This window comes from Humulus lupulus, chromosome 9, assembly GCF_963169125.1.
Source record: "Humulus lupulus chromosome 9, drHumLupu1.1, whole genome shotgun sequence".
Taxonomy (NCBI): Eukaryota; Viridiplantae; Streptophyta; class Magnoliopsida; order Rosales; family Cannabaceae; genus Humulus; species Humulus lupulus.
In genome coordinates this window covers 44,789,472-44,815,694 of record NC_084801.1, presented here as the reverse complement: position 1 = coordinate 44,815,694, position 26,223 = coordinate 44,789,472, and the positions used below count along the sequence as shown (strand labels likewise).

At 43.7% G+C, this 26,223-nt stretch overlaps 1 protein-coding gene across 1 annotated transcript; it reads left to right on the top strand.

Annotated features, from left to right (window-relative positions):
* Window positions 1-7,965: 7,965 nt before the first annotated feature.
* Window positions 7,966-11,584, top strand: LOC133801240 (uncharacterized). The gene is made up of 7 exons (XM_062239414.1): window positions 7,966-9,755; window positions 9,847-10,242; window positions 10,328-10,432; window positions 10,514-10,647; window positions 10,839-10,907; window positions 11,000-11,273; window positions 11,456-11,584. The coding sequence occupies exons 1-2, from the start codon at window positions 8,967-8,969 to the stop codon at window positions 10,069-10,071; spliced, it is 1,014 nt and encodes a 337-aa protein (XP_062095398.1). The 5' UTR covers window positions 7,966-8,966; the 3' UTR covers window positions 10,072-10,242; window positions 10,328-10,432; window positions 10,514-10,647; window positions 10,839-10,907; window positions 11,000-11,273; window positions 11,456-11,584.
* The last annotated feature ends 14,639 nt before the right edge of the window (window positions 11,585-26,223 follow it).

Here is a 26,223-nt window from a genome sequence, read left to right as displayed (position 1 = left end):
CCGAGCTCTTTAAGAAGAACCACGATCAATAAATTTAAGTTAACTTCTAAGTTTTATGACCCGGTTAAAACCAGGAACTTATTTTGAAAATTTAGTTCGTGTTAACATTTATCCATAGATAGGAGTCAACAACTAAGTCGTTAAGGAGACCTGGTTATATCCAGGTACCATATGCCCCCCAAGTAACTGGGAAAGGGTCTTTCGTGGTTACTTTGAAATCACACCTGCAAATAAAAAGAAACATTTGATTTTTATTTATACATAGAAAGTGGCCTTCCAGGCCTTACAAGTGGATCATTGATAGTATTTCTTTAAGCGGATGGCATTCCAAGTCCGCGGGATCGCCCCTCCATCAAGTCGAGCTAACTTATAAGTTCCCTCTTTGATGACTTCGAAGACCTGGTATGGTCCTTCCCAGTTTGGTCCCAAAACCCCATCTTTGGGATCTTTTCCGGCCAGAAAAACTCTCCTTAGGACCAAATCGCCAACGCTAAAGGCATGTTTTTTGACCTTAGTGTTGAAGTAGTGAGTGATCTTTTGCTGATAATGGGCGAGCTGGAGTTGCGAGTCCTCCCGCTGTTCATCAACTAGGTCTAGGGAGTGGCATAGGAGTTCGTGGTTCCGATCTTGGTCGTAGAACTGGACTCTATGCGATAGAACTTTAACCTCCACGGGGAGGACTGCTTCACTCCCAAAGGTTAGGGAGAAAGGAGTGTGACCCGTGGGAGTCCGATGCGAGGTCCGGTATGCCCACAGGACCTGGGGGAGCTGTTCTGGCCAGACCCCCTTTGCCTCATCTAGCCTCTTCTTGAGGCTTGCCTTTAGAGTTTTGTTCACAGCCTCGACCTGGCCGTTCGCCTGGGGATAGGCCACGGACGAGAAGCTTTTCACAATTCCGTGCCTTTCACAAAATTCGGTGAACAAATCGCTGTCAAATTGAGTGCCGATGTCGGAGACGATCTTCTTAGGTAGGCCAAATCGACAGATGATGCTTTTCACCACAAAGTCGAGTAATTTCTTCGATGTTATTGTCGCCAACGGCTCTGCTTCGGCCCACTTGGTAAAGTAGTCAATGGCTACCACGGCGTAACGAACCTCGCCCTTTCCGGTGGGCAGGGCGCCCACTAGATCTATTCCCCAAACGGCAAATGGCCAAGGAGGCGAGATCATTTTTAGCTCGACTGGAGGAGCTCGGGCAACCACAGCGAATTGCTGACACTTGTCGCACCTTTTCACATACGAGATCGAGTCTTCGGATAGATTCGGCCAATAATAGCCTTGCTTGAGAACCTTTAAGGCCAGGCTTTGCCCCCCAGCGTGGTCTCCGCAGAATCCTTCGTGAACTTCTTGCAGGATGGCCTTCGCTTCACTCGAAAGAACGCAGTGGAGGAGAGGTAGGGAGTGCCCACGTCGGTATAACACTCCTTCGACTAGCGTGTATCTAGGAGCTTGATAAAGGACTCGCTGTGCGTCGTTACATTCTTCGGGTAACCTGCCCTCGACGAGATACTCCAGAATGGGAGTCATCCAGGTCGGCCTAATATCAATCATCTCGATCTCCGCCCGATCTCCTTCTATACTTGGTTTTTCCAAGAATTCTACTGGCACCAACCCCAGGGTTTCTGCCTCTCCCGAGGTGGCGAGTTTGGCGAGAGCATCTGCGTTGGCGTTCTGCTCCCGAGGTATCTGTTCGATCGACCCTCGCCCAAATGCAGAAAGCTCGGCTTTTACTTTCGCCAAATAGGCAGCCATCTTGGGTCCCCGCGCCTGATATTCTCCCAAAACCTGGTTCACCATGAGCTGGGAGTCGCTGAAGCACTGGACGGAGCTCGCCTTTAGCTCACTAGCTATCCTCAGCCCAGCCAACAAAGCCTCGTACTCTGCCTCGTTGTTAGACGCCTTGAATCCGAACCTTAGTGCCGAGTGGAATCTATGTCCCTCGAGGGATATCAGGATGATTCCGGCCCCGGAGCCGTTCTCGTTAGATGAACCATCAACGAAGATCTTCCACGACGAATGTGGGGAGGCGACCTGAGGCAAGCCTTCTGATGGATTCTCCTGGAATCCCGTGCATTCCGCCACGAAGTCGGCCAAGGCCTGACTTTTTATGGCAGTTCGTGGAGTATAGAAAATCTCGAACTGACTGAGTTTGACCGCCCATTTTAACAGACGTCCCGATGCTTCAGGCTTTTGCAAAACCTGCCTTAAAGGCTGATCGGTCATGACGTGTACAGAGTGGGACTGGAATTATGGCCTGAGCTTTCGCGAGGCCGTGATTAGGCAGAACGCCAGTTTTTCCATCACTGGGTATCTTGATTCTGCTCTGAGGAGTCTCTTGCTGATGTAGTAGATTGGCTTTTGAACTTGGTCCTCTTCTCGTACTAGCACGGCGCTAGCTGCGTCCTCAGTGACGGCCATGTAGAGGAAAAGAGGTTCTCCTGCCTTGGGCTTAGATAGCACAAGCGGTTCAGCCAGATGCGCCTTCAGGTCGAGGAATGCGCTTTCGCATTCTACTGTCCACTCAAACTTCTTGTTTCCCCGGAGCAGGTTGTAGAAGGGCAAACACTTGTCGGTTGATTTGGAAATGAACCGGTTGAGCGCTGCCACCCTTCCTGTGAGGCCTTGGACATCCTTTCGCGACCTAGGGGAAGGAAGCTCGAGCAGTGACCTGATCTTGTCGGGGTTTGCCTCGATTCCTCGGGTATTGACTATGAAACCCAGGAATTTCCCCGATTCTACACCGAAGGTGCACTTCTGAGGATTGAGCCTCATGCCATACTCTCGCAGTATGTTAAAACACTCTTCTAGGTCAGAAACGTGGTTGTCAGCAGTCTTTGACTTGACCAGCATGTCATCGACGTACACTTCCATGTTTTTTCTGATCTGGTCTTTGAACATTCTGTTTACAAGCCTTTGGTAGGTAGCTCCGGCATTCTTCAGGCCAAATGGCATGACCTTATAGCAATAGACATTAGTCGGGGTCATGAAGCTGGTATGTTCCTGGTCTGCCGGATTCATCACGATCTGATTGTAGCCTGAGTACGCATCCATGAAGGACATGAGCTCGTGCCCCGCCGTGGCATCCACCAGCTGATCGATCCTTGGCAGTCGAAAGCAATCCTTGGGGCAGGTTTTATTCAGGTCAGAGAAGTCAATACAGGTCCGCCACTTCCCGTTGGGCTTTGGAACCAGCACGGGATTAGTGACCCAAATTGGAAATTTGGCTTCGCGGATAAAGCCACACTTTTTGAGCCGGGCCACTTCTTCTTCAAGGGCTTCGGCTCGGGTCATTCCTAAACGCCTCTGCTTTTGGGATTTGGCAGGAACACTCTTATCCAGGTGGAGTGTGTGCATGATGACACTCGGGCTGATCCCTATCATGTCCTCGTGCGACCATGCGAACACGTCCAGGTTTTTCTGCAGAAACGTAGTCAGCTCCGCTTTTCTTTGGTCACAGAGGTTCTTCCCAAGCTTAACCGTCCGTGATGGGTTTTGTTTATCAATGTTCACCTCCTCGAGCTCTTCAATAGCCTGGAGCTCGGATCTATCCTCGCCTACACGGGGGTCAATGTCCTCACTTAAGGCAAGCTTTTCCTCTTCGGAAACCTGAGGTTTTTCAATCTCAGCAGCCGCCTTGGGTCCCTGAGATTCCTCTCCGCCTTGAATGGCCATTGTCAGCTGCCCGGGTTTAGATTTTCCCTTCGTGGAAATGCTGTAGCATTCCCTGGCAGCGAGCTGGTCACCCTTGATAGTACAGACTCCTGTTGAAGTAGGGAACTTCATGGCGAGGTGTCGGATGGAAGTGATAGCCTCGAAAGCTATGAGCGTAGGTCGGCCCAAAATGGCATTGTAGGCAGCAGAGCAGTCAATGACCACGAACTCGAGTAGTTTGGACACTGTCCGAGATTCTTCCCCTAGGGTGATCACAAGCTCGATCGTCCCTATTGTTGCTGATCCTTCTCCCGAAAAGCCATATAGCATCATCGAGGTTGCCTTTAGCTCGGCGACGGTCAGACCCATCTTTTCTAAGATGGATCGGAATAGGAGGTTCACCGAACTCCCATTGTCCACCAACACTCTCCTTACTTTCCAGTTGGCGAGCTGGACTGCTACGACCAAGGGATCGTTATGAGGGAATTGGACATGGCCTGCGTCTTCCTCCGTGAAAGTTATCGGTTGTTTCTCTAACCGTTGTTGTTTTGACTGACGTTGCTCCGGGACGAACTCTGCTCCGCTGTGAGACTTTAATTCATTCACATATCTCTTCTGGGCGCCTCTACTCGTGCCAGCCATATGCGGTCCTCCAGAGATGGTGGATATCTCTCCCTCGACCGCGGGGTGAAGGACGTCCTGATCTATCCGGGGCCCGGGCTGGCTGGCTGGGACCTCTGGAACGGGTCGACTTGCTGGGACCCTGTTTCGCGAGTATTGCGCCAATGGGCCTGCTCGGATGAGAGTTTCGATTTCATCTTTGAGATGCCTGCAGTCGTCGGTATTGTGGCCGACGTCGTTATGGAAACGGCAGAATTTTGAAGTATCTCTCTTTCCCTTGTGGTGCTTTAATGGCTCCGGCCTTTTCCAAGGGACCCGAGCAGCGTTGGCTAGGAAAATATTTTCCCTGGACTGGGTGAGCTCGGTATATGTTGTGAACACGGGCTTGAATTTATCCACAGACTTATTCTTCTTTTGACCGTGATGGCTGTTTTCACCATTCCCCTTTCTTTTGCCACCACCGGGCTGGTTGTTCTGCGCGACGTCGGGAATCGCCACTACGGTCTCTGTCCCCGTTCCAGCCGGCTTCTCGGGAATCTGGCTGGTCCCCACGGCGGAAGCTTCAGCCTCTTCCAAATTTATCCACTCTTGGGCTCTGTTAAGGAATTCGCTAACCGAGCTGACTCCCCTCCTTTGAATATCTTTCCACAGGTCCCCACCGACCAGGATTCCGGTCCTCATGGCCATGAGCTTGGAGCTATCGTCAGCGTCTCTGGCTCGAGCAGCGACATTCGCGAATCTGCTCAAGTAGGCTTTCAGCATCTCACCGGGCTGCTATCTTACGTTAGCAAGGGAGTCGGCCTGGACTCGGGCGGCCTGGGAGGTGCGGAATGCCCTTTTGAAGTCAGCCGAAAAGGTCTTCCAGAAGCTGATTGACTGCCTTTTACTCTGCTTGAACCACTGCCTGGCAGGTCCAGTCAGTGTGGAAGGAAAGATCAAGCAACGCAGCTCTGGACCGATGTTATGGGCCATCATTAGGGTGTTGAACATCCCTAAATGGTCCGACGGGTCTCCATCCCTGTTGAACTTTGACAAGTGAGGCATACGGAAGCCAGACGGGTATGCCGTCGCCGCTATGTTGGGGGCGAAGAGCTCCATTTCGTCACCCGAATCATATTCGTCTTTTTCTTTCTCTGATAGGAGCTTTCTCATCAGTTCCTCCATCTGAGCTAGGCGCTCGAGGGTTTTGTCCTGAGATCCTGGGTTATTCCGGGGCTGTTCAACAGCTCCGGACCCGTTGTACATATTAGGTGGGTTGTTGCCCCCCCTATCTTGAGATGGGTTATTTGGGACATTCCCTCCGTTACGTACTTCGGATCGGACTCCCACTGAATGGGCCTGGCTACCACCTCCAGCTCGATCGTCTCTGTGAGAGTTGAGGCGATCTCGGAGGTCGCCTCCCTACGTATTCTGGTGACTTTGTGCCGAGCTTAGTCGCTGACGCAGGTCTCCTCCCGAGAGATCACTCCGGCGACTACCAGTCCAGTGGCTCCTGCTGGATAGGCTTGGAGTGCGTCTTTGGCGGTTACGATCTGATCCTTCCCCTGGCGCCCTGCTGCGCCAGGAAGGCCCAGCCGACGGCGGGTCTCTCCTACTACTCCCGTAGGCCGGGATGTCTCGGACGGCCTGAGGAGACGGGTATCTGATTGGAGAAGGAGGATGCCTGACTGGGGAGGCGATCCTAGTTATTTCCGGACGGATTAAATTCGGTGGGGGCCTTTCGGCCCTGCCAGCCTGCTGGTCCCGTGCTGGGTGAGCTGGACGACGCGTAGGACGGTCTTCGGGGACGGGCTGACGTCTCTGGCCCTCCCCGGATCTTCTTCAGGAATTTCCTCGATCTCTCCTGGGCGCCCTCGAGGAAGGTTGAGAGCTAGGGGTTGATGTCCTAACCGAACGGCTGTATTGCTGTTGTCCGGTTCTAGGCATTTCCCTGAAGTTTTCCTCTTGATGGTGTGATGAAGGGGTAGAGTTGGCTACAGGAAGTCTATCCGAACGGCTGTGCCTGGACCGATTACTCTGGCGAGACTTAGGAGCCTCACCTTGCCTCTCTCCAACGTTAACGTTGGTTGCGAGAGGGGGTAGTCCGTCTAGAATATCCTGGATTTGCTTACCAGCTGCTGCTAACTGGCTCCTCAGCTGAGCATTCTCCATCTCCACCGCAGTATAATAACACGGATTCGGATTAGGTGGCCGGGGCGCTGAACTACCAGTGTCGTCTTGGCCCGCCAGCTGCTTTCCTGGCCTCTGCTGGACTTCAGGAATTTTCTCATCAGGGATGGCAACATGGTGGGCCTCCTGCCCATCATGCTGTTCTGTTTCGTTGCCATGTCTGGATCGAGTGGTCACCATAGTTGGACGTTTGTGGTAGCACTAATCGAACTTGCTCTCAATGAAAGCACCAAACTGTTGACGCGTTTCTTCGCAAACAGGTAATTAAGAGAAGAAGAGAAAGGGATTAGTACTGAAAATAGAACCGTCACAGATATGAAATCTTAGAGAATGAACTAGGTGACTCCAGACACGTATTTTAAGTGGTTCAAAGGTTAAAATCCTTCTACTCCACTAGTCCATGTTATTCATATATTCTGGGTATTTGGTTTACAAAGTATATGGCTCTTCAGAGACTATCTTTTCCAACCCCCTATCAACTCCCAGGGTCCCCATATTTATAGGAGAAGGCACCTGGAAGTTGGTAGGGAGGTCATCCCGTGACCTTACCATTTGTCATATCAACTCTGTGACAATTATGATTAATTCCTAAACCTGACACATGAGTGTGGTCTAATCAGTATGCAAGGAGATAATGGGCCGCACGGCCCAACCCAGCCGTGGGTGTCTGAATGCGCACGTTCTTGCTGCGTGTCCGAGAAGTCAGGGGGATATCGGACACGTGATGTCAGATATATGCACGTTTATCTTGCGTGTATTGACTTTACAAAGGGTCAGAGATCCATGGCTAGCTCGTACAGCGAGCTGCCTCCTTGAACCGACCTTCATCCTTCAGGTCTTCTGATGCCTTCATCCGGTCTTGGGGGTCCTTGGCGAGCCTTTGAGGATCCCTCGAGCTAAGAAGGTATGATCTGGAAACAGGATCTCCGGCCTGGGGGAGTCCTCGGGCTAAACCATGATTAGTCTGAGACTCGACCTGCTAATAAGCCCGTGGGAAAACCAGGGCGTACACCTGCCCCCCAAGCCCCCGCTCGTGGTATATGACGTCATATATAGGAGACCATAGTAGGGGCTTTTAGGCTTCCCCACAACCCTTCACATTCCATTCTTTGTGCAGGCGTCTGATACGTGGAACGTCGTGGGTGGTGACGGTACGCTTTACGAGAACCGCATTTAATGGCCTAGCCTATTGTCCAGCCGTCGTTTCATATTTCGAGTGGAAGTCCTCGGATCCCTCACTAGGGCCATCCAAGAGCCTTTTTCACGTGATCCTTCCCTCATATAAAAAGGGAGTGGCCACCCTATGCACGGGCCACCCCTTCATTCCAAAATTTCCCAAATCTCTCTCCTTCCTTCCTTCTCTGACTTTCAGAAGAACGAAACCCTCGACTCTACTGCCACCATTTTCCTTGTTCAAGAAGCTTAGGCGCACGAGTCTCTCCAAAGCTTTGGAAGCTACTGCACCGACGAGACTTCTACCAATGCAACACTCTCGTTTACCATCCAGCCATATACTGTAGTTTTCTGACCCTGTTCATTTTGGTGTATTATTACTTGTTGACGCGGTTCTTCGCCAACAGGTAATTAAGAGAAGAAGAGAAAGGGATTAGTACTGAAAATAGAACCGTCACAGATATGAAATCTTAGAGAATGAACTAGGTGACTCCAGACACGTTTTTTAAGTGGTTCAAAGGTTAAAATCCTTCTACTCCACTAGTCCATGTTATTCATATATTCTGGGTATTTGGTTTACAAAGTATATGGCTCTTCAGAGACTATCTTTTCCAACCCCCTATCAACTCCTAGGGTCCCATATTTATAGGAGAAGGCACCTGGAAGTTGGTAGGGAGGTCATCCCGTGACCTTACCATTTGTCATATCAACTCTGTGACAATTATGATTAATTCCTAAACCTGACACATGAGTGTGGTCTAATCAGTATGCAAGGAGATAATGGGCCGCACGGCCCAACCCAGCCGTGGGTGTCTGAATGTGCACATTCTTGCTGCGTGTCCGAGAAGTCAGGGGGATATCGGACACGTGATGTCAGATATATGCACGTTTATCTTGCGTGTATTGACTTTACAAAGGGTCAGAGATCCATGGCCAGCTCGTACAACGAGCTGCCTCCTTGAACCGACCTTCAGCCTTCAGGTCTTCTGATGCCTTCATCTGGTCTTGGGGGCCCTTGGCGAGCCTTTGAGGATCCCTCAAGCTAAGAAGGTACGATCTGGAAACAGGATCTCCGGCCTGGGGGAGTCCTCGGACTAAACCATGATTAGTCCGAGACTCGACCTGCTAATAAGCCCGTGGGAAAACGAGGGCGTACATTACTCTTTTGTTTAATGAAACAAATCTGGTTTTATTACTCTCTACGGTGCACTTTATGATTTTATTTTAATTTGAATGAAATAATTCTGGTTTTATGGTTTTGGTGTATGTTTATTACGCTTTGGTGATTCGCATTTCTGATTTATATACTATGTTATCTTTCTTTTTATGTTGCAGCAATTTCAACTTGAAAAATGAGTACATTACGAAGATCTCCAAAAAAACACCTTCGTTCAAGTGCTTTATGCAATCTTGTGGCCAAAAAGCGAAAAGCATCATTGAAGACTCAAGCTGATTATGACGATATGTGGCTTGGAAGCCCTGTTTTAAAGAAAAAGAGTGCTCTTCATAGGTTTTCTGCACCTGTTAGAGTTGTAATTAACTCACCACCTGCTCTTAGTACTAGAGCAGCAACTCGTCGTATGGTCTATAATACAGAGCTAGATCCAAATGATGATGTGGAAGACATGGAGATGTCACTTGGAAGTTCAAAAACTAGACGATCTCTTAATTATGAAGTAGATAAGGTAGTTGATAGTGTTTGTAAAAAGGGAGTAAGGGAGGAACATGAAGAGATAGCTGATGAGGAAAGGGTTGGTGTAGAATTTGAAGGGGCTGTTGCACAATGTGAAGAAGTGGCTGAGATAGAACTTGAACAAACTCTTAGAAAATCTATTAGATTACAAAATACAACTGAAGAGGCAAATCAAACTGAGATTGAAGAAATACCTCAAGATGTAGACGCGAATGTAATGAACTTAGCCAAGAAGACAAGGGGAAAAACTCTATTGGCAAATCTTACCAAGAGGAACAATGACTTAAGGATAATAAATTGGAATGAAAAAGGGCAACCAATTGGTACTAACTCAGTGCAATTTTCTTCTTTTGTGGGCGCTCTTGTGCGAGAGGTTGTTCCTTACACTATTTCAGATTGGAGGAAAGTTTCACCAATTATGAGAGATGTTCTTTGGGCATCTATTCAGGTAGAATTACAAGTTTTATGAGTGTATTTTTTATATATATATTCAGCTCTACACTTAAACATATAATATGTTATTCTATATTCTATTGTAGGCACAATATGACTTACATGATGATTGGCAAAAAAAGATGTGCTTTGAAATGATGGGAGAACTATGGAGAGCTGGGAAATCTAGACTTGTAAAGGATATTATCAATGCAAAAAATGAGAGTGAACGACTAGCCTTAAAGCTGGATTGCATAAAAAGTGATGTAGAATGGAGAGCATTTGTTGCCAAAAAAATTAGTAAAGAACATTTTGTAAGAAATATGATGTAAGAAGTGATGTTGCTGCCTCTTTTATCTCTGTTGGTGTTAAATTAAATATAGTTATGCCTCTTTTACTTATTTATTAAATAGGATATAAGGACCAAATACCAAGAGAGAAGAAAGAAAGTTGTTCCACACACCTTAATTCGAAGAGGATATGCTCGAACAATCGATGATATGGTAATAATTAAGTTTTATACTGTTTGTATTTTTGCTTCCATTATTGTAGTCTCTATTTTATAATCTCTATTGATGTATTGTGTAGAAGAAAGAAAATGAGGATGTTAAAATATCTAGAATCGATGCTTTTCGGAGAGCCCATACCAAGAAGAATGGTGAACCTGTAAACCCAACGACATCTGATATTTTTGTGAGTATTAGTCATTTAATTTTTGTGAATTTTTACTTATTTTCCATAATGCATACATTAGTTATACTAATTTATATGCAGGGTTCATTGAATGAGATTCTCCTTGAAGACCCAAAATCTAGAACTACAGACAACGCTGATGAGGATGCCTTGACAAAATTGCTTGGTAACCCAAAATCTGGTCGTTTAATCGGACAAGGAAGAGACGTACCAAGGTCAAAGCTAACTATTGTTAACATGTGTAATAGCAAGATCTCCAAGTTAGAAGAAGAGCAACATAATATGAAGCTCAAAATGACTGAAATGATGAATCTACTTAAAGAACACTTGATTGTATTTCTATCTTGCACTTATAAACCTTAGTTTTCTTTTCTTCCAATGAAACTTATCTTGGTTTTATATTTAGGTTAAAGTGACACCAAGCGAAGGACAGTCTCGCAATGTACCGCAGTCAAACAATATTCAGTCCCCTAAGGTAAATTATAAAAGTTGTTATTGTTTTAAATTTTTTATTTTAGAAGAACAATTACAGAAACTAATATATTGTCTTTAAAATAAATTTGGTAGAGTATTGCACTAGAAAAAAGACATAACTTTACAGGAAGGAAGAATGCTTGCTACTTGCTTGACTGGGCAGATGTAATTGTTGCTGAAGGTCGTTGGGATTCTAGTGATCCAAAGATAATTGTACATGGAAAGCCTCTTGGACCAGAATTTATGCGGGTATGGGTTGATGTTTCTATTGTACCAGAATCTTACTTATTTCGTCCTAATCATGCGATGCTTACAATACAAGAAGCAGTTGGTTCCACAGTTGGTTCTAAAAAAGTTATTCCAAGAGGTACATTTTCATACTCAAAAAATAACTAATGTCTTATAATTTAGTGTTTGGTTTGGTGTAGTTGTGAATCCATCATTTTGTATGTGGTGTCCTTTCTTGGATATAATTTCCATAGCATTTTTCTTGAAGTAATTTGTGATGCTAGATAATAACAATAAAATATTTCTTTGTTTATTATGCAGATGTGACAAGCGAAGTAGAAAATGATACTTAAGACTCCTTGAAAGTAGTAACTTTGTTTATTTCTTTGTGTTGAAAGTAGTAACTTTTAGACTCCTTGAATACTTAAAGAATAGTTTGTTGTTGATGACAGTGTTGAATGTTTTAAACTAAATTGTGGATTGTTAATTCAATGTTGAATGTTCTTACTTTTTGTTATTTGAAAATCAAGTTCATTTGATGATGCTAGTATATATTAGAAAGATAATTTTAATTATATAAAAAAATTAAAATATAATAGAATAAATTAGTGTTATATAAATAAAATATATAATGAGAATTTAAACATATCTAAATATAACAATAATACGAAAATTGAGTTATAATATCTATTACAATAACACTTTTTATGCAAAGAATTATGTTATGCAAACTTCATTATATAACACAAATAATGTGTTATACTAAAGTGTAGTATAACACAAAAACTGTGTTATACTAAAGTATAGTATAACACAAAAAATGTGTTATACTAAAGTGTAGTATAACACAAAAAAAGTGTTATACTAAAGTGTAGTATAACACAAATTTATAAGTATTGAAATGTGTTATACAATCGACTATAAATAACATAATTAAACACTTATCTATATATTAAAATAACACAGAAAGTGTGTTATCGTTGACAGTACAATAACACATCTGTATAACACTGATAAAGTGTTATGTAAAATACCCTGACCTACGATAACATAGTCGGTCTTAACACATTAGAAAGTGTTATCGTATGTTTTGATAACACATTTTCGGTGTTATTAAAAGCATTTTTTCTTGTAGTGATGGTGAATAAATATCTCAAGAAGTACGGTCTTCCTGGGATAACCCTAATCAAACCTTCACCCGATCAGAGGGCAAATGTGCCTGGGGGCGCCTTCAGTGCCTGGTTGAGGTACCATATCAAGGCAGGGGTTATCTTGCATATGCATGAATTTTTTCAAGGGGTGGCCAATTATTTTGAGGTCACCCCCATTCAAATTACTCCCAACGGATATAGAGTACTATCCGCACTCTATATCCTTTATAATCATAAGAAGTGGCCTATACCTACACCACATGAGATCAACTATCTGTTCGATTTCAAGTCCAACCCCAACCACAACAACACGGGGTTCTTCCACTTCTACCACCAAGAGTCCGCTCGGACCTTCCTCAACGACATCACCTACAAATCCAATGTAGGGAAGTAATTTCAGGAGTACTTTCTTACGACGGACCTAGTCGCTGATAACCTGGCCTTCACCCGAGAAGGTAAATCTTTTAATTGCTGGTCGTTTAATTTCTTTTTGCTTTTCTATACCTTCTTTAGAACTTTGGTGTTGTTTAGGTCCATGGTATCGACCAGACCCTACTCCAGAGATGGAGATAATTGCAGCAGCCTTGGCCAGCATGACGAACATCGAGAAGAGCATCAAAGATCTGGTTACTGAAACCAACTTAATGCTGGTTGGCCTTCTGGCACCTCACCAGGAAGTGAAAGAGTCAACAACAGGGAGTGTTACTGGGGGAGAGATCCCCGAGTAGAATCAAGATGTGTCACAACCCCCGAGAAGGCAGGCAATAAGAGTGACCATCAGGGAACCCTCTAGCATGACACGAGCTACTGTTGCTCCGACCCAACACGAGAAGGGCAAGCAAAAACTTCCAGAATACCCCGAGCCCATACTCGAGTCTTCTGATGAGAACGGTACTGACTTCTCACATTTAGACAATTTTCCCATTCCCTATCATTTATTCGATGGGGACGACAACTTTAAATATGCGATCAATAGTTTAAATTCAGACTTCTTCGAGGCAGAGAGAGAGCATAGCAGTAGTACCATAAATAATGTATCCACCAGTAATAATAGCTCGGGTATACTACTTAGAATTTTTCTTGCTCTTATTCCCTTGCTTTTTCAAGTAACTTAACCTATATTGTCTGATCGTTTATTTCCATCTTGCAGTCATGCCTTCCGGTTAAGTGTTCGACTTGTACAACAACCCCAATGCCACGACTCCTGCGAGCAGGAAGAAAGCGAGCAGGCGACACCCCAGGGAAAGCAGTAGCAACCCTTCTAAGAAAAGGGCTCGGACTGAGAATCCTCCTACACCATCACCTTCCAGAGATATGACTCCTCTTTCAGCTCCCGTTGACCCGACTCCTCCAACTTCTATTCACCCAAATTCCACAGCTCCCGTCGACCCGACCTCTCCAGCTCCTCGCAACCCAAGTCCTCCTGCTTAGTCAGGAAAGACTCAGGCCGAAGCTATCCTGAACACTGCTTACAACTCGGCCACCGATAGGCTGAAGAAACTGTCGAGACACTGGCGTACCAAGAAGCCTTCAGCAACGTCTCTACCATCAAAGTCGACCAACTCATCATCTGTGCACTGAATGAAGTACTCAGTGTAAGTCTTCATTTTTGTTGTGGTTTCATTATCTATCTTGCCCTTTTATTCACACTAACAACTTTATTTTTCCTCTGATCGCAAGGGGTTTTTACCATGAGTACCAGTTGGCGTCACTCGGAGGAGATGGTTGCCAAGCATGCTGAAGAGATTAAGATGGTCGAGGAAAGACTCATCGAACAGCTCAAGGTGGCCGAGGCCAAACCTGCTGAGCAACTGAGAGCGACTGAGGACAAAATTGCTAAGCTAGGTGAGGATCTGAAGCAACACCAGGAGACTTTGGTCAAAGTTACTGAGGCTAAAGAAAAGTACAAGGAGGCTTCGGTGTTGAACTTCAAAGAGGCCTCCAAGCTCGAGGATGACTTGGTTATCAGTAGAAAGGAGACTGCTGAGAAAGAAGAGCGCATCAAACTGCTTGAAGAAACCAATGCTCGCAACCTGGAGAGGTTCAAGGGAGCGGCGTTCAACTGCTTTTATATGTTCTCGAAAAGCAACCTCGATGTGAACTTTGATTATTTTCCAGAACATATGAAGCAGGTTGAGCTGGCTAAGTGCATTGCTCACCTGGAGGAAGAGGAGAAAGCTCAGGGATCTCCTGAGATCTCTTTGGCGACAGGTATTGAAGGCATCAAAGAGGATGCTGAGACAACAGTCGACCAGCAACCCCAGCAAGATCCTCCAGCTGCTCCTGCCACTCAATAGCTTTATTTATTTATTTTGATTAGTAATTACATCTGAGCAGCAACTGCTCGCGGTGTAAAAGTTTTTACTTTGACATTATAATACTTTCAATTTATTATAACATCTATTCGCATGACCGAACTTAGCAAAGCACTTTGTTTTGATTTGACAAAATTTAAACAAAATTTTGAAAAATACTCTAAGTACCATAGTATGTTTTCCCTTATTTTGCTCATGTGTTTACATATGCCTGTTGATATGCTTTTATTGCTTAGTACCTTATATGCCCCTAAGTGATTGAGGAGCTTAAGGTCCTCGGTCACTTGCCATGACCAATACCTTTTTGAGCATTACTGCTCGTAATAAATACTTATAAAAATGATAATATAGCAAAACAACACACGTAATGAGCAAATACTTGTAATAAATACAATAATTGGTTGGGCACAGTTCCTTTTATTTCTCGTAATAAATGGAAAATCGTGTCTGTACGAGTGATCAAAAATTGATCTTACACTTATAAGTGACTAGTCAAATGACTGACTAACCCTTGTTCATAAACTTGTAAAAAGTGAAATTAATACAAGCCAATTCTTTAAAAAGAACTGTTTTATTGATGATAGTTGTGCAGGTGTTCTCCATTCCAATAGGGAGGATTGAGATCTCCATTCAAGTGAGCAAGTTTATAAGTGCCTAGTTGGAGGACTTCTTCAATTTGATACGGACCCTCCCAGTGAGGTCCAAGCACTCCAGCAACTTGATCGCAGGTGTTAAGAAAAACTCTTCTAAGTACCAAATATCCCACGTTAAATTTTCTTTCACGTACTTTAGAGTTGAAATACCGAGTGACCTTTTTCTGGTAAACTGCTACTCGGAGTTGAGCTTGCTCGCGCCTTTCATCGAACAAATCCAAAGATTCCATCAATAACTGACTATTTACACTCTAATCATATGTCATCCTTCTATGTGATGGTGGGTCTAATTCAACAGGCAACATGACTTCATATCCATTGGCCAATGAAAATGGAGTATGGCCCGTTGCTATTCGATGGAACATTCTATACGACCAAAGGACTTCTGTTAACTATTCTTGCCATGCCCCCTTCGCTTCTTCAAGCCTTTTCTTCAAGGTATCCTTCAAAATTTTGTTGACAGCTTCAACCTGTCCATTTTCTTGTGGATGAGCTACTGAAGAAAAACTCTTGATAATCCCGTGCCTCTCACAAAAATCTGTGAACAGATCACTGTCAAATTGTGTGCCATTATCTGAGAAAATCTTTCTTGGCAACCCATATCGACACACGATGTTCTTGACCACAAAATCTAGCACCTTCTTGATCGTTATTGTTGCAAGTGGTTTAGCTTCGACCCACTTTGTAAAGTAGTCAACAGCAACTACTCCATACTTGACATTGCCTTTTCCTGTGGGTAAAGACCCAATCAAATCTATCCCCCACCCTCTGAATGTCCACAGGCTTTGCATCTATTTGAGCTCATTAGGGGTTGCTCATGGTATTTTGGAGAACCTTTGGCACTTGTCACATTTCCGAACAAAATCCACAGAGTCCTCATTCATGGTTGGCCAGAAGTATCTTTGCCTTAGGATCTTTTTTTATAAACTCTGCCCCTCAGCATGATCCCCGCAGAAACCCTTATGGAATTCTCGCATTAGTTCTTTGGCCTTTTCCTTTGAAACAAACCTTAAAAGTGGCATCGAGTACCCTTTCCTGTATAAAACTCTATCGACCAGAATGAATCGAGCCGACTGCCTCTGGAGGGTTCTTGCTTTGTCTTTGTCCGTCGGCAACACTCCTTGCTCTAGGTATTCAATGAAGGGTGTCATCCATGTTTCTGTTGCTTGAATTACTAGGGAAGACTCTTTTTCTTGAATGTTTGGTGTGGAAAAATGCTCAACTGGTACTATATTTAAGGTGTTAGCATCTTTCGCGCTTGCTAACTTGGCCAAAGCATCAACATTGGAGTTTCGGTCGCGAGGTAACTGCTAGAGAGTATACTTTTTGAACTGTGCAAATAAGTACTTTGCTTTGTTCAAATAAGCAACCATCTTAAGAACCCAGGCTTGATATTCTCCAATAATTTGATTAACCACTAGCTGGGAGTCACTGTAGATCTCAAGCGACTTTATATCTGTACGCCCTGATTTTCCCACGGGCTGATTAACGAGCTGAGATACGGCCTAACCATGACTACCACGTGGACATCCCCAAGACCGGAGCTGCCTTCATAAGATCCTACCTCCTTAGCTCGAGGTAACCCAAGGGTTTTCCAAGATTGCTTAAGGACTGAGCTTGGACTCTGAAGACAACAGGTTGAGGGAATCATCCAGCTCGTGGTACGGGCTGAGTTTGAGGTTGTGACCTTTTATAAAGTCAACCATGCAAGGTAAACGTGCATATATCAGACATCACGTGTCTGATATATCCCTGACTTCTCGGACACGCAGTAGGAACGTGCGTATTCAGACACCCACGATTGGGTTGGGCCGTGCAGCCCATTATCCCCTTACCTATTGATTTGACCACACTAATGTGTCAGGTTTAGGAATTAATCATGAATGTCACAGAGTTGACATGATAGGTAAGAAGGTCACGGGATTACCTTCTTACCAACTCCTAGGTGCCTTCTCCTATAATTATGGAGACCTTGGGAGTTAATAGGGGTTGGATTCTATATTGTGAGAAATACCCAGTAATCAAATACCCAGTATATAGCAATAATACTGACTAGTGGAGTAGAAGGATTTTAACCTTTGAACCACTTAAAAAACGTATTTTGAGTCATCATTTCATTTCTAAGATCATTTATCTACTTCGGTTCAACCTAAGCACTAATCCCTTTCTCTTCCTTTCTTAATTACCTATTGGTGAAGAACCGCGTCAACAATATCCATGTCCTTGGCTAACCTTAGTCCTGCGAGCAGAGCTTCATATTCGGCTTCGTTATAGGATCTTGTGAACTCAAATCTGATTGCACAATGGAATCGATGTCCTTCGAGTGTGACTAAGATTAAACCTGCTCCGGCATTGTGCTCGTTGGAAGAGCCATCTACGAACAACTTCCAGGAAGGAGCTTGACTATGTAGTTCAGGCTCTTCTATCGGCTTGGTATCCTAGATTCTAATGAATTCTGCGACAAAGTCTGCTAGAGCCTATCCCTTCACAGCTGCTCGTGGCGAATAGAAAATATTAAACTGCCCAAGTTCGACTGCCCATTTCAATAATCAACTGGCGACTTCTGGTTTTTGTAGGACTTGCCGTAGTGGCCGGTCAGTGAGTACCATGATCGGATGAGCTTGGAAGTATGGTCGCAACTTTCTGGAGGCCAAAATCAAACAATAAGCTAATTTCTCAATGGGCGGATATCACAACTCTGTCCCTATTAGTCTCTTGCTTATATAATACACAACTTTTTGAACATGTTCCTCCTCTCTGATCAGGACAGCGCTAGCAGCATACCTGGTGACTGCCAAGTAGATAAACAAAGTTTCTTTTTTTATCAGCTTGGATAAGAACGGTGGTTGCAACATATGGGACTTTAACGCCTAAAAAGCTTGTTCGCATTCTTCCGTCCACTCGAACCTCTTATTGCCCCTGAGTAGATTAAAAAATGGAGCACGCTTGTCCGTTGACTTAGAAATGAATCTACTCAAAGCGGCAATCCTTTCGGTTAGACTTTGAACATCTTTAATTTTGGTAAACGACTTCATCTCGATCAGGACCTTGATTTTTTCAAGATTAGCTTCGATACCTCGCGAGTTTACTATGAATCCCAAAAAATTTCCCGATCCAACACCGAATGAACACTTGAGGGGAATTAGCTTCATCTAATATTTGTTCAAGACGCTGAAGCATTCTTGCAAGTCCCCGATGTGCTCTCCTGGGCACAAGAAGTCTCATGTGATGCTAAAGAATACTATTTGATTATGATTATAGGCTCGTTGTGAAGTTTGTTTGATTTTTGCTTTGCTCGGACCCGAGGTAAGGAAGTTAGATAGAATTCTATTTATTTATGCAATGAAATGGTAGGATGGGTTTGTTTGAGGATAAATGCTATGTATGATGATGTACCTTATGATATGAAGTATGAAATGCTATTTTGAGATGATATGATGAATTTGATGAATCATGTAATTCATTTGCATTGATATGACTGGATTGCATGTATTTTGTATGTTGTATGAAAAGCAAATGGTTGTTAGCGTGTTGAATGCGACACAACAAAGGGCTTACTAAGGCTATAAAGACATAACCCGAGTTACTAAGGTACGACATAACTCATAGGGTGGACACACCGAGGTTATTCGAGGACTAGAGCCTCCTGTTTACCTCACAGAGGAGGGCTTTCCATTTTTATGCTTTTATTGGTTACCTCAAGATGTGACATGGACAAGAGAGGGGGCCATGTTCACAAGGATGTGATGATGATGATGTTTGAATATGCTGATGATGTATGACGATAATGTTTATGTATGATGTATGATGATGATGTTTAAGTATGATGTATGGCGATTTATAGATATGATGTTGTATGGGACTTACAATATGGTTATGCTTTTGTTGTGTTTTTCTTTGCATGTTGTTTGTACTTCCTTACTGGGCTTTTAGTTCACCCCCTTATTTTCCCTTTCAGGTAGTAAATAAGGTTTCTCTTTGGCACGCGCTGTGATGTGAGGAGTTCTGACGTTAGAGTGTGTATGACGTGAGGGTATCCTATGGGCGAATAAAGGATCATCTTAAACGCCAATTTTTAAAGAATGATGTTATGTTTTATTTTGATTTCAAAACTTATTAGTGGGACTTGAACTATATTTATTTTTAAACGTTGCATGAGAACTTTTATTTTTATTTTAAACTATTAGGCCTAATTTGCATGTGTTTAGCAAGGACCCACTGGATTTTCATATGTTAAGTGGTTTTCATTGAATAAGTTTATGAGGTTGATAACCTATTAGAAAATAGTATTCTAGGGCATTTTACACAGGACCTCATCAATCTGTCTGTCTACCCTATCGAGATGGTTCTTTAATTGGGCATTCTCCATCTCGATGGCTATTAAATATCCTAGATTAGGATTTTGTGGGAGTGACGTTAAACTCCTAGCGTCGTCTTGGCCCACCGGTTGCTTCCTAGGACGTTGCTGAACATCTGCCCCCCTTTTAGTGGGAATAGCGGTATGATATGCCTCCTTCCCACCAGGCTGTTCCATTTCATTTTCATGCATCGATCGAGTAACCACCATGATGAATGTCAAATGAAACATGTAAAGCACTAATTTCCTCTCAACGAAAGCACCAAAATATTAACGCAGTTTGTCACCAACAGTAGATTTAGAAATCTAATAGGGATATCAGTGCTTATTTGTAAACCGTAGTGAACTTGTAAGAACCCTTTTGTACAGACACAATTTTACGTGGTTCAGTGGTTAGCATCCACCTAGTCCACGAGACAAAAAGGTTGTCCCCTTCGTTGTCCATTATCCCTGATATTTATAGTGGAATTTCCTGGATAGGTTTGGGTACCGTGTGCATAAATATTGTATACATTTAATACAGATTATTCCCATTTACATTGGGATACGATTGTATAATAGAATATATTCCTACTATATCGGATAATAAATGACAAATTGGTAATACAACCTGGGCATTAATGAGCATAAAAAGAGCCTCCGAGTCTCTTGGGATCCTTCAGTAAGCGTTATGACCAGGTTTCCACGAGCTGATGAGAAAAGATTACCCGAACCTTAGTTCGAATTAACTTCAGAGCGCCCAAAGGAGGATTTGGCAACTATAGGTCTCAAACTGGATCTTTATCCTAATAGGCAGCCTGATAATAACCTGATTGTCGTATTGCCAAGTCCCAACTCGAGTTGCTCACATCATTATTAACCAGAGGTTCTACTTGGCTGCTTTTCCATATTTTCATCTATCAGTTGTACCACTAGCTGAGTGATTAAACTCGTGCTAATTTTTAGGGTACAACAATATATTTTAGGCATAAAATCTTGAACTAAAACATTTTTTTTTTTGAGAATTTTCTTTCTAAATTCAAATTTAAATTCAAATTTTGTTGGTGATTGACTTCTATAAATATTGATGTCCACAATTTAAAATAAAGGAAAATTTACACAAATACCTTAAAATTGTAACCTAATTTAAAAAATACCTTAAAACAACTTATTCACACATATACCATGTCACGTTAGCATGATATATTGGAATTTGAAAAAAAAAATTGGAAATCCCGCTCCTCAATTTTTGTTTTTGTTTTTTGGGTTGTAAAAAGTTACTTCTAGGTTACTTACAATAAAAATAAGATACCAATTGGTTGATTGATTTTTTTTATATATAAAAAGCTTTATAATTATATCATATTATTTTAGATGCCTATTGGTTACCTCCAAAACTTATTTGTAGACTTCCTAATATACCAATTAGTTATTTTTAGGTTATATTATGCTATCTTATATTTCAGATACATTTTGATAACTTTCATGCTTATTGTAGAAATTAATGAGTTGTCATATAGTATTACAAGTTATCATATAGATTTATAATAAAAATTAATTTAGTATACTGCACAGTAACTTTTAAAAGACTTTTTTAATTAGTCATGTAATTTAACATGAATAGATTATTAGAAAAGGATAATATTTAGTATACCACATAGTTACTTTTAAAAGGTACATTTTTGTTGCTTTTAAAATAATTTAAGATACCAATTGTTTACATTTTGATATATGACTAAATTTTTGGGATGAGACAAATTTATAGCAACTAATTGAGTTAGTGAGTTGCCAAAAAAAATCTTCTTATGTTCTAGTATTCTAAAGAATCTATTTTAAAAAAATTACTTGAAATGTTTCCAAAAAAACTTTAAAGTTATTTAGTATACCATGTGATATATTTTAAATGTAAAATTAGAATACTCGTTTTTGGTAACTTTTCAAACACAACAGAAAAGGACCTACCCCCCAACCATCTTCTCTAGTGATGGAAAGAAACCTATGTTTGCCATATATCGAAATGATCCCATCCAAGAGTAGGTCGAGATGGTACCTCCCTAGAGTAAAAATGATTGGCAGTGTCACCGAAAATAGCTTCTAAAGTCACAGATATATCCACAAACTTGTCGAAAAATGTTGGTGATATGGCGGAGTGGGTGGTTAAGTTTTGTTCCTCCCGAAAAGCTCGATCTAATGATGCCACCCCCAAGGTCCATGGTGACCAGAGTTGGCAAGAAAATCACGCTTCCAAATTATTTTTTTGTTCTACACTGTAAAATGTTATCTTTTGGTTGCTTACGATACCGATACGATACCGATTGGTTACCTTTTATATATATAAAAATCTTTATTTTTAGATAATATTATGTAAGAGACCTTTTGGTTACCTCCAAAACTTATTTGTAGACATCTTAATATACCAATTAGTCATTTTTAGGTTATAGCATGGTATCTTATTATTTAAGATACATTTTAGTAATTTTCATGCATATTTCATAAACTAATCAGTTGCCATATAGTATAACATGATACTATATTTAGAAAATAGTTCTATTTAGTATACTATATAGTAACTTTTCTTAGAAAATTTATAACATACTGTTTACCGAGTTTTTCGGAACTAGAATTATAAAAGATTAAAGATCTTAAAAGAAAGGATTTAAGAGAAGTAAACATGGCTTTTATGTGGTTGGGGCGTTAATGAGCCTTAGTCCACGAGACAGTTGTATTAGAGCATGGAGAGCTTTTGAAAATGGAGTTTTCTGCAAGTTTTAGCAGAGTAACTGTTTACAATCAAAAGCTAGGATCCCATCCTCAGTGCACCACTATTCATATTTATAGGTGCATAAGTGCACTGGGCTTGGGTTAGGCTGGTCCGGCCCAATAAGGGTGTAAATACCATTGGCTTCTCTGATGAGAGCCCAATACAAAGGATTGAAATATGAAACATACATTAATCGAAGCCCATTAGGCCAGCCCAAACAAGATCTTATTCTAAGACATTTGACAAACTGGTGTTTTATTCTAGGTGTTATGGTCTACGAGGAAGATTTGGGGGACAAGATCGGTCAAAGTAATGGCGGCGCAGTTCTGAACCAACGGCGTACAATCCCGAGGTAGCCTCCTATGCAGGTTAAGCGTGGGGAAAACCTCCACGCTTCTTGGGATGATGTCAGTATCGGGGACACTTTATCACGCAAAACTTGGCCAACCAATACAGATCCGTTTACCAAAGTCCCCCTCCGTTCACCAGGATCCGGGTTCGTTTACTAAGACCCGAGTTTATCCTCGGAGGTCCTGGCCCAATCTCGGATTTGGGAGCCCGCGACCTCCTTTCCCATACCTAAGGGGACATCCCGGTACGCGGTTCCGAGTTTATACAACCTGCCCCGATGATGGTCCCGGCTCACTCTCCCGGATGTCTTCCGGGCCTTGCCGAGACTTAGGCAGCCAATATCAGTTCTCCCTTCACCTAATGGGCTCGGTCTGGGCCTTAACTCCCAGGAAAGCGGCCCATGGACTTAGAGTATGGACCCATACATTTAGGAAGAAACGGGGATAACAATTACCCCCAAGCCTTCATCTGGGCTTGCGCAGGGAGGCTTGTACCCCTCCTGGACCATCTTAGCACTTCCCGGTTCGTTTCCAAGGTGGTGGGTCATCGGAAGGGGGAAACTGATTGTTGAACGATCACGGAGTGAAAGCCTATTTCGATGTCCTGGACTGAATCCAAAAAGACCGGTCTGTTTACTAGGATCCAAGTTCGTTTACCAGAGCCCCGGTTCATTTACTTCAGGGCCGTCTGGAGGCCTCCTGCTCGCTCTGCTTCATCATGAAGGGGATATGTGTCCCTTTGCGACAGGTGCATTGAGGGCACTCGAATTCGAAAGGTCAGCAAACATTCTATTGGTTAGTGTGTTGGCAGTTAAATGTCAGCTCGATTTACGAAGCGTCCCATCCGCACGAATGTCCCCATTAATATCTCTGCAACAAAGAGGACCGTTGGATCAGATGACCTTTAAGGTGCTCTTCTTCTGGGCCGTTGGATCGGGGCGGCGTGGATCACGCCTCTGGGGAACCGTGATCTAGTACTCGAGTAGGTCCATTAATGTCCTTGCACGAACCAGGATCGTCCGATGGGGGGATCGCGCTAAACCGTTAGATCAAAACAGCCTCCTGGTTCTTATAAATACCCTTAGATTTTCATTTGATATCTTTACACTCTCAGAACAAAAAAAAATGCTTAAAGGACCTTTTATGTTCAAACTCGCCAACGACATTCTTCATCATCTACTTCGCCTTCGCCGTCGCCTATTCCCGACGCACCTAATTTCTGTATCTTCGTCTGAGCAGACGACATCAGCCTGTCCAATAGACGAGCTTTTGCGCCGCCTTCATTTGTTCAAGGCCGTGATTTTACCGTCACTGTCGCCGGAAGCACACCATTTTTCATGACCAGCCTTTTCCAGTAAGTTTTCCTGACTTTTGCTTTTATTTTCTTGCGTTTGGTATACCGTCATAATTGTCTGTTTAGGTTGTTAGATCTCGCATATGTTTAGATTGGATCTGGGTGCATTAGAATAGGGTAGGAAAAAAAAAACTAGTCTGGGTTGTCCCGGATCTCCTCAGGTCCGGGTGGTTCCCAGACAAATGGCAATAGGCAGGCTTAGGAGAACTTCAGCTAGATCCTTTCTTTTTCATTCCCGATCAGGGTTCTACGGCTTCTTAGTGATCCCGGACCTGATCTAGAGGGGACTCCTCCAAGCAGTTCGTAGGAGAGCCCCCGTACCTTAAACAACCTTCTTGGGTTTTGTTGCTGACTACTAGGTTGTTTGTTTTGTTCTGTTTTGCTCCCAGTTCATCAGCCATGACTTCAGGCGTTACCCTCCATTCGAAAGAACAGGTTAATGCAGCCCTTGTCACTCTATCAGGATCCAAGGCTCCCAGTGGCAACAGATGGGAGATGGACGGGGTGCAGAACCTGCTCCGAAATTATCGGATGTTGTACGCCCTGGAGAAGCATTTGGGTGTGGATTCGACTCCCGAACTGTTCTATAACCGCTTGGACAGAAAAAAGGAGAAGGCTTATACCAGCGTGGGTGAGTTTGGGGCCTGGAGCATAGGCCACATCAGTGCGGGAGCCACTCTCCCACTTCATGACTACTTCACACAATTCCTCAAGTTTATGGGGATTGCACCGCTTCAGCTCCTGCGTCAAGCATACCGACTGCTTGCTGGATGGCGCATCTTTTGCATAGCGAAGAAAATCCCGGATCCGACCCCAGGAGAGGTGTTGTATATCTACAAGTTGGAGCCGCAGGTCAACGTCAAGGACAAGACTCTAGATGTCTTCTACAGACTAAAACCGCTTGGAAACTACGCTGCTCCTACCAGCACATGGAAGCACCCCCCAGACTCCAGACATTACTGGTTCATGACGTCTAGGTTTCTTATAGAAAAGAACCCCTCGCTGATGCTGGACTTCCAGCGAGTGGGTAAGTGGCTTCCCGTTCCCTAGTTTCTTTCTTTTTTTCACTTTTTATTCCTCATTCTCGATATATTGCCTTGGATGGCAGGACCCTATGCCCAGACTCCCCTCACTAAGTTTATCCTGGACCGGAATAAATTCTACTTCGAGCTAAGCGCGGAAGATTTGGACATAGGGGGCTACGTCAACACCGAAAACCTCTGGGTGGTCAGAATGCTGGCAGCCAACCAAACGATCAAGGCCCCCAGTCTCCGGGGGATACAATGCAAGAAAGACCCGACATTGAGGGAGGAGCTTGCCCTTGAGCACATTAGGGTTGTAGAGGTCGTGGCCCTGGCAGACGCAACCAAAAGGAAACGGGAGCAGACTGAGCGGAGGGAGAGTGCCACCTCCGAGGAGCTGGAAGCCCTCTTTGATGAGGCCCAACTGAACACGGGGACCCCCAGTGCTAGTGGATCAGGGTGAGGTAATTCACCTTTGCTTGTGACTTGTGCTCCTCGAGTTGGGGACTTAGTTAGGGATAGACTAGTTTATCGAGGCCCCCTGTTCTGGGCTGATGGAGAGATGAGACCTTCGTCTTCCATCACTGTAGATCAGGAAACTCTCATGTACTTGTCTGGGTTTCTTCAATATGGGAACTTCTTGGACTCGGATGACATGGGAGACCGATTCCATTCCTTCGCCTTAGGGGAATTAAGTCGAGTCCGAGGTCTAGACAAGGGTTCATCCCGGAGGACTTTTAGCTTTGTTTTTCCTGTTTTTTTGCTGACTCATCCTGACTTGTTTATTTTGCTAATTCCCCTTTTGTTTGTCTATTTCAGAAGACTACGACATGTCCAATCTGGTGGAGAAAATGAAGCAAGCCCTCGAGGTCCGGGTTGCCAAGGCTAGAGCTTCGGCAAAAAAGACCGCAAAGGCGCGCCCAAGCCAAAAGCTCTGGAAGCGATCCTTGAGAGCTTAGTGCTGGAGCCTAACTTAGTTGGGGAGGCCTCAGCTGCGGTCCCGATCACGACAGTTAATCTTGAAACTATCCTGGCTCTTCCTGCTCGTCCCCCAGTAATAGACCTGAAGGGGTAAACGCTGGTGAGTCGGAGCTCCGGGAAGAGAGCCGCGGACTCGGGCGTGGGTGAGGTCGCGAAAGGGACAAAG